The following is a 12,279-nucleotide window of genomic DNA, read 5'->3' as shown; positions in this document are numbered from 1 at the left end:
TCCATCCCTCCTCCGCCCTTTTCAACAAGAACCCGGAGATGGTCATTTACCACGAGCTGGTCACCACCACCAAAGAGGTGCTGCTCCTACTCCTTCTCCTGCTCCTGCTCCTGCTCCTGCTCCTGCTCCTGCTCCTCATTCACAAGTTCTTTTCATTTCCTTCTGATCTATCCTCATCTTCTCTTCCTTCAATTGCTCACTTGCTCGCAGTACATGCGCAACATCATTCAGATCGAGGCCAAGTGGCTGGTCGAGGTGGCGCCAAGGTGAGACGGAGGAGGTGCATGCGACGTCGAGGAGAAGGGAGTTGTAGAAGGGAGAAAGAGGAGAAGGGGGAAGAAGGGTGGAGGGCGCAAAGACAAGGAGAGGCTGGACTGCAGTGCTGGGACTGATTAATCGCAGATACTACCGGGCGGGCGACCCCACCAAGCTTTCCAAGAGGAAGAGGCAAGAGAAGATCGAGCCGCTCTACAACCGCTTTGAGGAGAAGGATTCATGGCGCTTGAGTAAGAGGAGAGGATGAAATAAACCCGTCGGTCCCACTCTCCCTCCTCCTTTCCCCCTCCCTCCCACCATGACAAGAAGACAAGTGCGCACACAACATGGGACAGGTTGGTCGGATGCGATCATAGATTTCATCAAGGTTCGTACATGGAGCGTTAAGTTTATCCCTTCTTCTTCGACACACCGACGGTCTTGCCGCGGCGGCCAGTGGTCTTGGTGTGCTGACCGCGAACGCGGAGGCCCCAGTAGTGCCTGAGTCCCCTGTGGTTCTTGATCTTCTTGAGGCGCTCAAGGTCGTCACGCATCTTCTGGTCGATCTGGTTGGAGGAGAGCTGGGAGGTCTTGCCGTCCTTGAAGTCCTTTCTCCTGTTGAGCATCCAGGCGGGGATCTTGAACTCGTGGGGGACTTGGATCACAGTCACCAGGTCGTCCATCTCCTTCTGCGTGAGCTCGCCGGCACGCTTGTCCATGTCGACGTCAGCCTTCTTGCAGACGATGTTGGAGAAACGGCGACCGATACCCTTGACAGAGGTCATGGCGTACATGACCTTCTGCTTCCCATCGATGTTCGTACCCAAGATACGCAAGATGTGCTGGAAGTCTCCACCGTCCTTGATGGTAAGAGACTGCACGGAAGAGCGTCAGGTATGAAAGAGAGATCCTCCTGCCACAAGGCACAGAGCATGTGTACATCTCCTCCACAGACACCAACATCATTAGAGACTACAACTCAACACAGGAGCCATGCAGACCGAGGGAGCGAATTCACACACGAAACATCTTTTGACATAATGAGAATTCCCACGTCACAACTGGAACATACCCTTCTCTTGCTCTCCCAACTGTTCTCCAATATTGAGCACTGCCAACTACTCTCCACTTCCCTCCTGCGTGCCTGACTACTTGACAGAGTTCTTACTTCCGCCACGTAGATGGTACATCACAGATCATTTTCAACAAACAACAATATCACCATACAAATAACAGACCCACCAAACAAATGGCTTCTATCCTTACATTCTCATACACTGCTCTCGCTCTTCCTTTCTATCCTCAACAACAGACATCTCGTTCTCAACTCGCATGTTTCATTACTTGTTCAGAATGATGTGCCAGTCTGGACCGTTCTCTTCTCACAGGATTCATTCTCCTTACCCCTGCTAGATCTCGATGACTTGTATCAAAATCACCCTTCTTCATTCTCTGATCCATCACTCACTTGCTGCCAACACCCATCTCACCACTGTACTCTGCATACATCAGCTCGGAAACATCAACAAGTATGAGGATTCTATTATTCTACCTGCTGCCATCTTCCATTCCTCTCACCCTCCAACTGTCTCTCTTCAAGATCCTCCTGCTCCTGCTCCTGCTCCTGCTCCTGCTCCTCCCCGCCATCACCGCATGCCCGCACGTTCACTTACCATGCTTTCGCTCTCACGCGCTCGTGCCCGAGGAAAAAAAAACACATAACCGTTAAAACGTTATGATGGACCGTTACATGGGAGAGACCTTCCGTTATAGAGCATCATGTGCCGGGGGCTGAGGCGGACCTGATCAGAAACTCTCAGTGACAATGATGGTAAACGCCGGACCCGGCCGGGCCTTCCGGGCCGACACATCTGAGGCAGGCCTGGACATGACAAGCACGGTCAATGCGGGGATGCGGTCGGTCGCTATTCCTTGAACGGCTGACCCCACCTACTCTAATTCTGTGAATTGACTACAAACCAGGGGTACTCAAATATGCCAATGACCCCTCATTTCTAGACTTACTACCCCTACCACTCAGCGTCCTGACCTTCACACTGGAATTCACTCCTACCCGTAGTTGCAGCGATTTTGATGACCCCCACCCACCAAATACCAACAATATTTCCCATAATTAGAGGGTAATGGAGTGCGGGTGAGACTACCCTACCCCCGGATGTAGCAAGATGCCACCCATTGTTTACTACCCCCATCCCACAATATATTTGAATTGATTGCTACCCTATGAAGTTGTACCCTACCCTGTAATTTGAATCATATTCAGTAGTGAAATTAGCATTTCTACCGGTCATTTGACATCACCCCACCCTCACAAATCCTACCACTTGCTCACCCTACCCCACATGGCTCAAGGGATCCCTAAAGGGTTGAAGGAAATTCAACCCCAACCAACCCCTCCCCATCTCCTCCTCCTCCTCCTCCCTCCCTCCCTCGACTCTTCCACCCTCCCTCGCCTCTGCCTCCCTCACTGCCCTTACCTGTCTAGTGAGAAAGTCACCTGCTCGTTCCTGCTCCTCCTTCCAGTCATCTCCCTCCTTGGCGAACTCAGTTCTTGCCCGACCTTGCTTGCTTGCCTTCTAGCAGCTACAATACTTGCACCGGCACCTAAGCAGCAAGGCTTTGCATCACGACTGAACCATTTCATGCCTCACACCTGCTCTCACCTCTCAACAACTTAAGGACGTTGAGAGTTTCCAACTGCCATCCCCCCACCACTTTGTTGCGATGATAGGACTGTTTGTCGGCCTCGCCTACAGTTTGTGATTTTACATGCTTCAGTCCTGTCCTGATCCCCGAGGAGTCGAGCGACTCACAGCTCTCTTTGATCTCATCCTGTGAACCATTTCTGTCATCCTCTCCCCCCTCCCCACCTGCCTCTTCTCGTTTCACACTGACTTTGAATGCAGAGCATTTCCAGCGGCTCTAGTTTGTGCTGCAACAGCCGGAAACATGGGAAGAATCCACCGTAAGTTCCTCGCAGGGAGCAAGATCTACGCATGCTCCAACTGTCGAACCCACTTGACAAACTATGAAGACATCGTGTCCAAGTCCTTCCAAGGGCGCACTGGGAGGGCGTATCTGTTCAACACAGTTGTCAACATCAACTTTGGGCCGACGGAGGACCGAGTACTGACCACTGGGCTACACAAGGTGAAGAGACGAGAGGAAGGAGAAGCATCCTGCCCCCCTGTGTAGGCGACGCTGTCCCGTCTTTGCCCTAGTGCTGCTGCTGCTGCTGCTGCTGCTGCTGCTGCTGCTGCTGCTGCTGCTGCTGCTGGTCGTGATATTCTGGTACTTGTTGATCTCTCTGCCCTCCCTCCCCTCCCCAGCACCCCCTTCTCTCTCGCTCTCTCGGAGGAGGAAGAGAACAAGAGGACTGAGGGCGGATGGCAGGTGCAAGACATCTACTGCAACTGCTGCGACGAATACCTCGGGTGGAAGTACGAGGAGGCTTTCGAGCAGAGCCAGAAGTACAAGGAGGGGAAGTCCGTGCTGGAGAAGGCGAGGATGACGAGGGAGGAATGGAGCCTTCCGATCGAGTAATGCCGCATGCTGCATGTCCCTTGTGTGTGTCCATGGTGCGATCTGCGGTGCTGATGTTGCATCTTTGACCTTGATGGTGATGGTGATGGTGATGGTGATGGTGATGGTGATGGTGATGGAGGAGGTGGTGGTGGTGATGATGATGATGAGCATGACGATGATGATGACAACGACGACGATGATGATGATGACGATGATGATGGTGGTGGTGGTGGTGGTGGTGGTGGTGGTGGTGGTGGTGGTGGTGGTGGTGGTGATGATGATGATGATTGTGGTGCTCATGATGATGGTGGTGGTGATGATGAAGATATCTTCCGGTCTCATTTCCCTTTTCTCCTCTTTCCGTTTCTCATGCTTTGTTGTACTTTTTCTGTTTGTTTTCTGACCTTCATCGTTGACAGTCAGGAGTTTGACTCGATCCCAAGGTCCCCCTAGCACTCCATCCTCCCTCGATTTCCTTGCCTCCTCCCTCCCTTCTACATCCCCCATTCTCGTTGCTCTCCCCATTCTCCTCCTACCTCCTCCTCTTTGTCGCTACTCCATCTTCATCAGCGGAAGCAGTGCATGAAACAGGAGGAGCACTCTGTGTGTGCGCGCGTGTGTATAATTGTAGTGTGTTGAAAACTGACATATCAGTTTGTCTTTGTGTTTTCTCTTCAGCTTTTTTTGTCGGAATATGGCCGACCAATGAATCCGAACAAAACAGAAGATATTTGGCAACTAAAAACATTTCATTGTGTAACTACTCTACAATCTAAACAAGTGCCCCACCCCTTCTAATCGACAAGCTCAAAGACGAAGCTCGCATGCATGGTCTCATCCTCTATATGAAGCCCCGACTCGTCTGAGCACGTCGGTCGGAAATCTCTGTCAAGCTCCTCCTCCGCCTTTTTGTTGTCTTCCCCGTACGTGAAGGTCTTGGTCAGCTTCCAGTGCAAGGGCATACAACCGGCAACGCGCTCTTGCAACGAGGAGGCGGAGGTCTCCGAGGGGTTTTCTCCCTCCTTGCACGTCCCCTGCTCGCTCTCCTCCTCCTCGTCCTCCTTCACTTCCATCCTCACCTCCTCCGGACTCGCGCCATCCTCCTCCCCCCTCTCGCCGGGGCTCCCTCCTTGCTCCTTCGTCTCACTGCTCCTGAGGATATCGAGGCCCAGTCCTCGCAGGAACTTGTCACTGACATGGATGCCGTTGATAACACACTTCTGCTCCAGGTGCTCTACCTCCCCCATAGCCCTCCCCATCACGTGAAATCGAGATTGCACCCTTCCTATCAGCCCGCACGCGAACTTTCCCACGGAGATTCCGATCCTGCAGTTGACCTCGAGCCCCGTCAGCGTCCTGTGCTCTTCCATGGCCGTGATCATGTCCCTTGCTAGCATCAGAACCTTGCGGCAGATCTTCTTGCTGTTGCGATCTTCATGCCAATCGGGAGTTTCGGGCAGCCAGGCAGCGACGATGTACGCGTCTCCTATCGTGTCCATCTTGAAGAGGTCCAGCCTCTCCACGGAGGAGTCGAAGGCGGAGAAGATGGAGTGCACCATCGTCGCTACGTGCAGCGCGCTCATGGTCTGCGACATGGCGGTGAAGTTGCAGATGTCGAGCTGGAGGACAACCGCCCTCCTGCTCGTGACGTCAAAGTTCATGTTATCGTGGATCATCTTCTCTGCGATGTCGTCGGGGAGCAGGTCGACGAGGATCAGCCTCAGTCTCCTGAACTCAACCTGGAAGAGCTTGTAGAGTCTCCACCGCAGCCGCTCGCTCTTGTCGATGATGCGGGACACAAAGACAGAGACAAGGACGGTAAGAACGATCTCGACGATGATCTCTATCCTCTCCGACTTCTGCTCCTCCGACAGGATGTAGGGTACAGACAGGAAGAAGGCGACGGCCGACACGAGCACGTTGTGCTTGAACCCGATGCCGCTTGCCATGGAGTGGATGGCGACGAAGACGGTGCTGAAGAGGATCAGCCAGCCGTCCATGGCGATGTAAAAGTTGGCGGCGAGCGAGCAGGCGTTGAAGACGATCTTCACGAAGGCAAGATGTGACCTCTGCCTCAACCCCATGTAGTCCGAGCTGAAGAAGCAGATGATTGAGGCAATGCTGCACACGAAGACAACGCCGAGGTGGATGGTCAGGAGGAGGAAGACAGTGTCCGTCCCCACCTTGCCCTCATCTCCCTCAAGCGTGTAGCTCGCCTCCGGGAAGTTTACCGACTGCCATTGGCACAGCACGGCCAGAAAGTGAACCAGAACCCCTGCCGACATGATCATGCGGTGGTTGTAGGTGCAGTCCTGGAGGAAGACTTTCTCGGTCTTGGCGTCCACGAACTCAGTCTCGAACCTGTTGAGCGCAAACTTGCTGCTCTTGACCAGGACCCTCCCCTCCTTGCTCAGTTCCTGCAACTTCACCCTCAGCAGCGGCTCCACGATGCTCGACGAGTCCGAGCCTACAGAGCTGAATCGACTCCTCGACTCCGCTCTCAACAAGCCATGCATCGACTCTCTCCTGTCCTCCTCCTTCTGTGCCACCTCCAGGCGGAACACCTCCATCTCCCCCTTCCCCTTGATGTACAGCGAGCCCTTGGACGAGGAGAGTATGTCCTTCCCCCCGTCCTCCGCCACCTTGTCCGCGAACTGCTTCGAGCATGCGATCTCATCGTCTCCTGCATACTTGCACATGCGAGCTGTGGTGTTGATCGTGTCCCCGTACACGCAGTAGAAGGATCGGTGGACCCCGATCACTGCCCCTGCGGCGGATCCGAAGTGGACGCCTACCTTGAGACTGAGCTGCGTCCCCTTGTAGTCATACCCCTTGCACGCCAGCTGCAAGCAACTCGCTAGCTGCACCATCGACGTCACGTAGTCGTGCGGGTAAGGTTTCCTCTGCTCCTGCTCCGCAAAGGGGTTGGCGGCCCGGGGGCAGGTGATGATGTACCAGTCGCCAACATGCTGATACTTGTACATGCCGCTCATGGAGACTAGATGGTCGAAGACCTTGAAGACGTCGTCCATCAGGTTGAAGATCTCGAAGGTAGGAGAGGCTTTCAGGAGCTCCCGTGGCTCCAGCGAGCAGAACATTACGATACATTGAGGGATGGTAGTGCCCAGGAACGTCTTCTTGTCATGGAAGGCAAGCTTCGACGCAACATCGGGAGGCACCAGCGTGTGCACGATGCTCCTGCTCTGATCCGAGGAGACTTTGGTGTACTTTGCGATGACGAACTGCTCCGTCTCGCTCTTCCTCTGAGCGCGGCAGATGACGGCGATCGACAGCCCCACGACAAGGTGGAACACCGACAGCGTCATGAGAAGGGAGTGATGCGATCCGGTCGCCAAGGCGCCCACGATGAAGATGATAGTCATCAGGCAGGTCTGGATGACAACATCCTTGTGGTTCAAGTGGAACACCAGCGGGTCCAGGAGGACAGTGACATAGAGGCAAAAGTTGTCGCCCCCCATCACCATGTTGTTGCAGCCAATAGCATGGAAGTCGTGCCAGAAAGTCATCGTCTGCGACGGCCTGCTGTCCGTGCAGTTGCGAGTGGGAGGGAAGGTGGAGTAGTCTATCTGCCACGTCACGTACTCCGCACGGTCATCGCCATAGAGGGTACGCCTATATTCCTTGATGGCGTCAGGTACTATGAAGCTGAGGTACAGGTTGAGGGAGAAGCTGATGACGAGGGCGGAGTAGTGTCTGAGACAGAACCCCTGCGCCGGCTCGAGGAAGACAAGGACTGCAGTGACGGCACACCAGATGCAAGAGACGAGGAACGGAAGGTAGGTCACCATGTGAAGGGTCTCGCTCCCGGGGATCGAGTCGTCAGAGTAGATGCTGAAGAGGAACATAAACAGGAAGGTGGGGGTGGCGATGACGGAGCAGATCCGCAGCATCGTCGGCCTGTAGAGAGACTCTCTGAACTCCTGCTCCCAGTCTGCCGGAAGGTCCAAGGAAGGGATCGTGGCCAGGTCCTTAGAGTTCCGGAAGCTTTCTATGAGCGTCGACCTCCTGCTGAACACACCGTGTTGAGGGCTCTTGCCTCCACCTTGTCTATTTGATGCTGATCGTGATGTGGGGCTCGCAGCAAGATCATCATCGTTGATGTGTGTCGAGATCGACGGACGTCTCGTCCTCCCCATCAGCTCTTCCTCCACGTCCTGTACCAGGTCTGTGCTGACCTTCAACCTCTGCCTCCATTGTCTTCGTTCAAACAAGTCCTCACTGCTAGCTCCCTGCGGTGACCTTGGAAGTGCGCCAGCGCCGTTCCCCTCATGGTTGGACGCGAATGACGAGCTATGATCGCCAGGGCCGAGAGGTGAGAGGGAAGGAGCAGAAGAGGGAGGTGATGGTGTCGAAGACGAGCCGACTGGGACCAAACGATGCGAGTGAGGGAGGGAGTGAGGAAGAGGAAGTGAGTGATAGGACACGGCGGGAGGCTCAGCATCGTCTGACAAAGTAGGTGGAGATGGGTGTGCGATGTGACTTGGTTCATGAGAGGGCGTCAGTTGTGATTGGGGAAGAAGGGAGGAGATGGAGAGGCGGAGCGAGTGGGAACTCTCGGAGGAGTCTGGATGAGGAGGAAGAGGAGGAGGGAGAGGGCAGGGGGGACGGGGAAGGTCTGAAGTATGGGCAGCGCTGGAGCGCTCCACCAAGAACGTCCCCTCCTCCGCCATGATCGCCGAGAGTAGTTCCTGTAGGCGGAACATAGGGGTGGGGTACTGGACTTCGAGGTCATGGGTCATGGAAGTCAAGCACCGGTACAGTTGTGTAACTTTGATCTTCCTATTTAAATTATGGGGTCTATTGAGTCTAATTAACCGGTACTAAAGGGATCTCAGGGGTCCATGGTATGACCCCTAGGTAGTTAGTCCAACAGTCAAAGCGCGGTGGGGTCATTGATGAGGGTGGTCGGTAAGGGGTTTATCTTCCCTTTTGGCCCCGAAGGGGTCCCTAACTGTTATGAAGATATTATATATAATTATTTGAAATTATATGTATTTACCCATAATGAAGGAAATATGGCTTCGATTTTTATATAGATTATGTATTTTATACTTAACTTCGGGAAGGTTGCAAAGATATCATAAAATATTGTAAACTTTATATAATTACACTATTGAATTTAAAAGGTTTTAGAGGGTTCCAAGGAGAAAGGGTAACTCGGTCCTCTATGTCCCCCCGCGGGCGGATTAAAATAGTGGGTGGGGGTACTCATGAAGCCCCTCATTTCCAGCCAAAATTCATGCTTATATGGGGGGTACTGCTCGAATATCAGCTTCTGTCCTCGGAGACGGTGGGTAGTTCTGCTATCACGACTCCTTTGGTAGCTTTAACCCCCCTGCTCTGTCTCAATCAATTCGACTACCCCCTTCATCCTCTGCTCAATCACCCCTTCATGGACCAGATTTGAAGGGTAACCCCCTACTTCCCCAGCTTTCAGACCCCCGTCAGTACTAGCCCACTCGTGTCTCACGGACTCCAGGCTCCTGTAGAAACCATGAAAAGAGGTCTTTTGGAAACTTCTGCGGATATAGTGAGAGACTACTGACAGGCTGCATGATGAGTAAAACTTGTGGTACCGAATGATATCATCATAGTACTGAGTGACCATCGTGATCAGCCTTAGAAACCCGGCGGCCCGGCCGCCTCTTCGAGTCTCCCGGACGGTCCCGGGCCCCGGGGCCCGGACCATTTCCCGGAGTCCGATCGGCCACCTCCGGGCCCGCCGGGAGGCTCCGCTCATGAAAGGACCCCCACAAACAAAGGGAACACCCTAGCCTACCCTACCCTATATTTCAGCACTGTCACTACCCCATATCCTTAAGTACCCCTGTAATTCCATGCTTTTACCCACCAAGATACCAGCATGCACGCACTTGGAGAGTGTGTAGGGGTCCATCTGATCACGGCCCCACCCCCTCATACTGTTTTCCCTTACGGTTAAAACCGTCAAATGGCGGCCTCCAAGGAAGCAGTGATGTAGGGGGAGGAAGGGGAGGAGGAGGAGGAGGAAGGAAGGACGCTTAGGAGTGTTTAGCGATTCATTAGTTAGTGACAAGAAGTGTAGGAGTTCAGGCTGGAGTTCAACTTCAACTGGAAGAAACGGCTGAGTTGAGACTTGGTAGCGAGCCATCTGACGGCTGGTGGTACAGGAATGGAATGCATGACTCGGCTCTGAAGAGATGCGATGGTAGGGAGACTTCTGTCGAGGATGCAATTTTTCTCCAGTCTCATCCTTATTCTCCTCCTCTCTGTGGACATCAACCAATCGAGCGAAGCACGGGGGGTTCTGCGACTGAGCGGATCAAGCATGCTCCTGACTGGTCACTTGCCCTTCTCTGGCGATCAGCATAGCTCGTCTTCCTTCTGCTCATGTGAAGGAGCAAAGTCTCCGACCGAGCAGGAAGACACGGTGGAGATGAGCGAGGGGAGGAAGAGTGGGGGCATCCAGCTCTTGGAGTCTGCCGACTCCCAGTCCTCCCGGTGCGGCTGGCAGGAGATCGCCTCCAAGACGCTGATGCAGGACAGCAAGAACTTTATCTTCTCAGACTGCTCCTCCGATGAGGCGCTCAACGTGAGCATGTTCCAAGGGAGGTCGCGGTCGAGGAGCAGGAAGAGGCTGGACTTCCACACAGCTCGGGAGATCGTCCGGAGGCAAGGGTACAGGAGGAGAGTGGAGTTCTGGAGTTGGCAGGAGAGACCGTCGTCTATCCCCTACAACCCCAACCACGCGTACAAGGAGGAGGGATGGAAGGGTTGGGCTGACTTCCTACATGGGGAGGAGAGGAGTTCCAGTCCTTGGCAGGAGCGACGCTGCGAGCACTGCCATGATCGTCCCGTTGCCTTCGGCAGGTTCTCAAGGAGCGAGAGGACATGGAACGACCTTCTCTGTGTCAGTTGTGCCTCGATGAGGAAGGGGGAAGGTGACGGACAGCAGAGGGAAGGAGGAGGAGGAGGCGGGACGCAGGAGGAGAAGCTGCTTCTGCTGGTAGGTTGATGCCTTGAATGCCCACAGCATGCTTGCTTCGGCCCTGATCTGCACCTTTATCGGGACAGTGAGAAGATTGAAGAGACTCTTCTTCCACTGAAACGGGGGGATGCAGGAGGAGGAGGTGGTGGAGGTGGATGTGGAGGAGGAGGAGGAGGAGGAGGAGGAGTAGGAGGCAGGACGAAGATTCTGTTGCACTGCAGGCAGCACGCACGACCAGGGGAGGTGGACCTGGTGCACGTGAGCAGGTGCCAGCGGGAGGGATGCAGGAAGCATCCTTCCTTCGGTCCTGCTGGAGGGCCTCCTATCTTCTGCAAGCGGCACAAGTGGAGCTGCCACGAGAGCTTGCTCGGGTTCCGCTGCGTCCACCCTGAAGGATGCAGTGTGAGGGTGAAGACGAGGAGGGATGAAGGAAAGAAGTGCTTCTGCTCGCGCCACAGGACCTTGATGTGCTTGTAGGAAGAGGAAGGAGGCAGAAAGAGGAAGGAGGAGGAGTGATGGTAACATTAGTTATGATTTGAAGCTGTGATTGTCTTTTTGCTTGCACTCTTCTTATGTCATGGTTGCCTCTCCTACTGGCAGAATGCCCGACTTGAATGCCAGGAAAGTTTGCAGCCTGCAAAGCCGTGAGCACGAGCTGGGAGATGAGAGGGGGAAGAGGGAGGAGGAGGAGGAGGAGTAGGAGGAGGAGGAGGAGGTGGTGGTGGTGGTGGAGGAGGAGGAGGAGGAGGAGGAGGAGGAGGAGGAGATGGTGGTGGTGGTGGACGAGGAGAAGATGGTGGTGGTGGTGGAGACCTTGGAAGGTAGAGCTCCTTCCATGCTTTTTTTGGAGTTTCGCTCCACACGATCCAGGAGGAGCATTCCGATCCTGAGGCGAGAAAACAGTGATGAGAGGGGAGACAAGGGCATCGAGAGAAGAGGGGAGCAAAGTGAAGGAGAGAGGAGAAAGGAGGATGGAAGAGAGGAGGGGAGGGAAGGGGAGAGAGAGGAGGATGGAGACTGCTTGTAAAGCAGCCAACAACTCTGACGAAGTTCCTTCGGAGGTAGGGGGAGGGGGGGAGCTGCGGGCTGGGAAGAACCTGCGTTGCCGAGAAGATCAGGGATGTCGAGGTAGTAGGACACGACGATTCTGTAGAGATATAGCGTAAGTTAGTGGAAGCAAGTGGAAGGGGAGGGAGAATGGAAGGAGGAGGAGGAGGAGGAGGAGAGAAGGGAGGGGCGGGCGAGGGGAGAAGAAGAAACAGGAGCAAGAGGAGGAGAAAGAGGAGGAAGAGGAGGAGTAGCAAAAGGAAGAGGAGGATGGAACAAGCAAGGGGAGGGAGGGGAGGGCAGTAAGCAGCTCTAGACCTGTAGATGGAGAGCTCGAGCGTGTAGGCGAGTTGCTCGATGCCAGGATGGACGAGCTGGTTGCCTCCGAGACCAACCTGAGTAAGCGATGAGAGGGAAAAACGTCATAGCGGGAGGAGGAGGAG

General features: G+C 54.4%; 6 protein-coding genes across 6 annotated transcripts in view; 3 read left to right on the top strand and 3 right to left on the bottom strand.

The window, feature by feature from the left end:
• The window catches only part of GUITHDRAFT_71483 (hypothetical protein), a gene marked incomplete at both ends in the record, with an annotated part of 2,194 nt that extends 1,671 nt beyond the window's left edge, over positions 1 to 523 (top strand). The window contains 3 exons of the mRNA XM_005832075.1: positions 39 to 77; positions 211 to 266; positions 403 to 523. Coding sequence (XP_005832132.1) covers positions 39 to 77; positions 211 to 266; positions 403 to 523 — 216 coding nt within the window. The remainder of the gene's footprint in view (positions 1 to 38; positions 78 to 210; positions 267 to 402) is intronic.
• Positions 524 to 617: 94 nt separating this feature from the next.
• RPS18e_1 (small subunit ribosomal protein S18e_1, cytoplasmic) lies at positions 618 to 1,939 on the bottom strand. The gene is made up of 2 exons (XM_005832074.1): positions 1,929 to 1,939; positions 618 to 1,130 (listed from the first exon to the last, which is right to left on the bottom strand). Exons 1-2 carry the CDS (start codon positions 1,929 to 1,931, stop codon positions 666 to 668), a joined length of 468 nt encoding a protein of 155 aa, XP_005832131.1. The 5' UTR covers positions 1,932 to 1,939; the 3' UTR covers positions 618 to 665.
• Positions 1,940 to 3,225: 1,286 nt separating this feature from the next.
• Positions 3,226 to 3,819, top strand: GUITHDRAFT_71470 (hypothetical protein; the record flags this gene model as incomplete). The annotated part of the gene is made up of 2 exons (XM_005832073.1): positions 3,226 to 3,426; positions 3,670 to 3,819. 2 exons carry the CDS (start codon positions 3,226 to 3,228, stop codon positions 3,817 to 3,819), a joined length of 351 nt encoding a protein of 116 aa, XP_005832130.1.
• A 1,169-nt stretch (positions 3,820 to 4,988) lies between these two features.
• GUITHDRAFT_44001 (hypothetical protein) lies at positions 4,989 to 5,429 on the bottom strand (the record flags this gene model as incomplete). Its single annotated transcript, XM_005832072.1, has 1 exon — positions 4,989 to 5,429. A coding segment is annotated over one exon (441 nt), but the record flags the coding sequence as incomplete, so codon positions are not given.
• Positions 5,430 to 6,497: 1,068 nt separating this feature from the next.
• Positions 6,498 to 6,851, bottom strand: GUITHDRAFT_50592 (hypothetical protein; the record flags this gene model as incomplete). Its single annotated transcript, XM_005832071.1, has 1 exon — positions 6,498 to 6,851. A coding segment is annotated over one exon (354 nt), but the record flags the coding sequence as incomplete, so codon positions are not given.
• Positions 6,852 to 9,956: 3,105 nt separating this feature from the next.
• GUITHDRAFT_163315 (hypothetical protein) lies at positions 9,957 to 10,816 on the top strand (the record flags this gene model as incomplete). Its single annotated transcript, XM_005832070.1, has 1 exon — positions 9,957 to 10,816. The coding sequence occupies exon 1, from the start codon at positions 10,007 to 10,009 to the stop codon at positions 10,814 to 10,816; it is 810 nt and encodes a 269-aa protein (XP_005832127.1). The 5' UTR covers positions 9,957 to 10,006.
• Between the last annotated feature and the right edge of the window lie 1,463 nt (positions 10,817 to 12,279).

The sequence above is a fragment of the Guillardia theta genome (genome assembly GCF_000315625.1).
Source record: "Guillardia theta CCMP2712 unplaced genomic scaffold GUITHscaffold_36, whole genome shotgun sequence".
Lineage (NCBI taxonomy): Eukaryota > Cryptophyceae > Pyrenomonadales > Geminigeraceae > Guillardia > Guillardia theta.
This window is presented reverse-complemented; position numbering and strand designations above follow the sequence as displayed.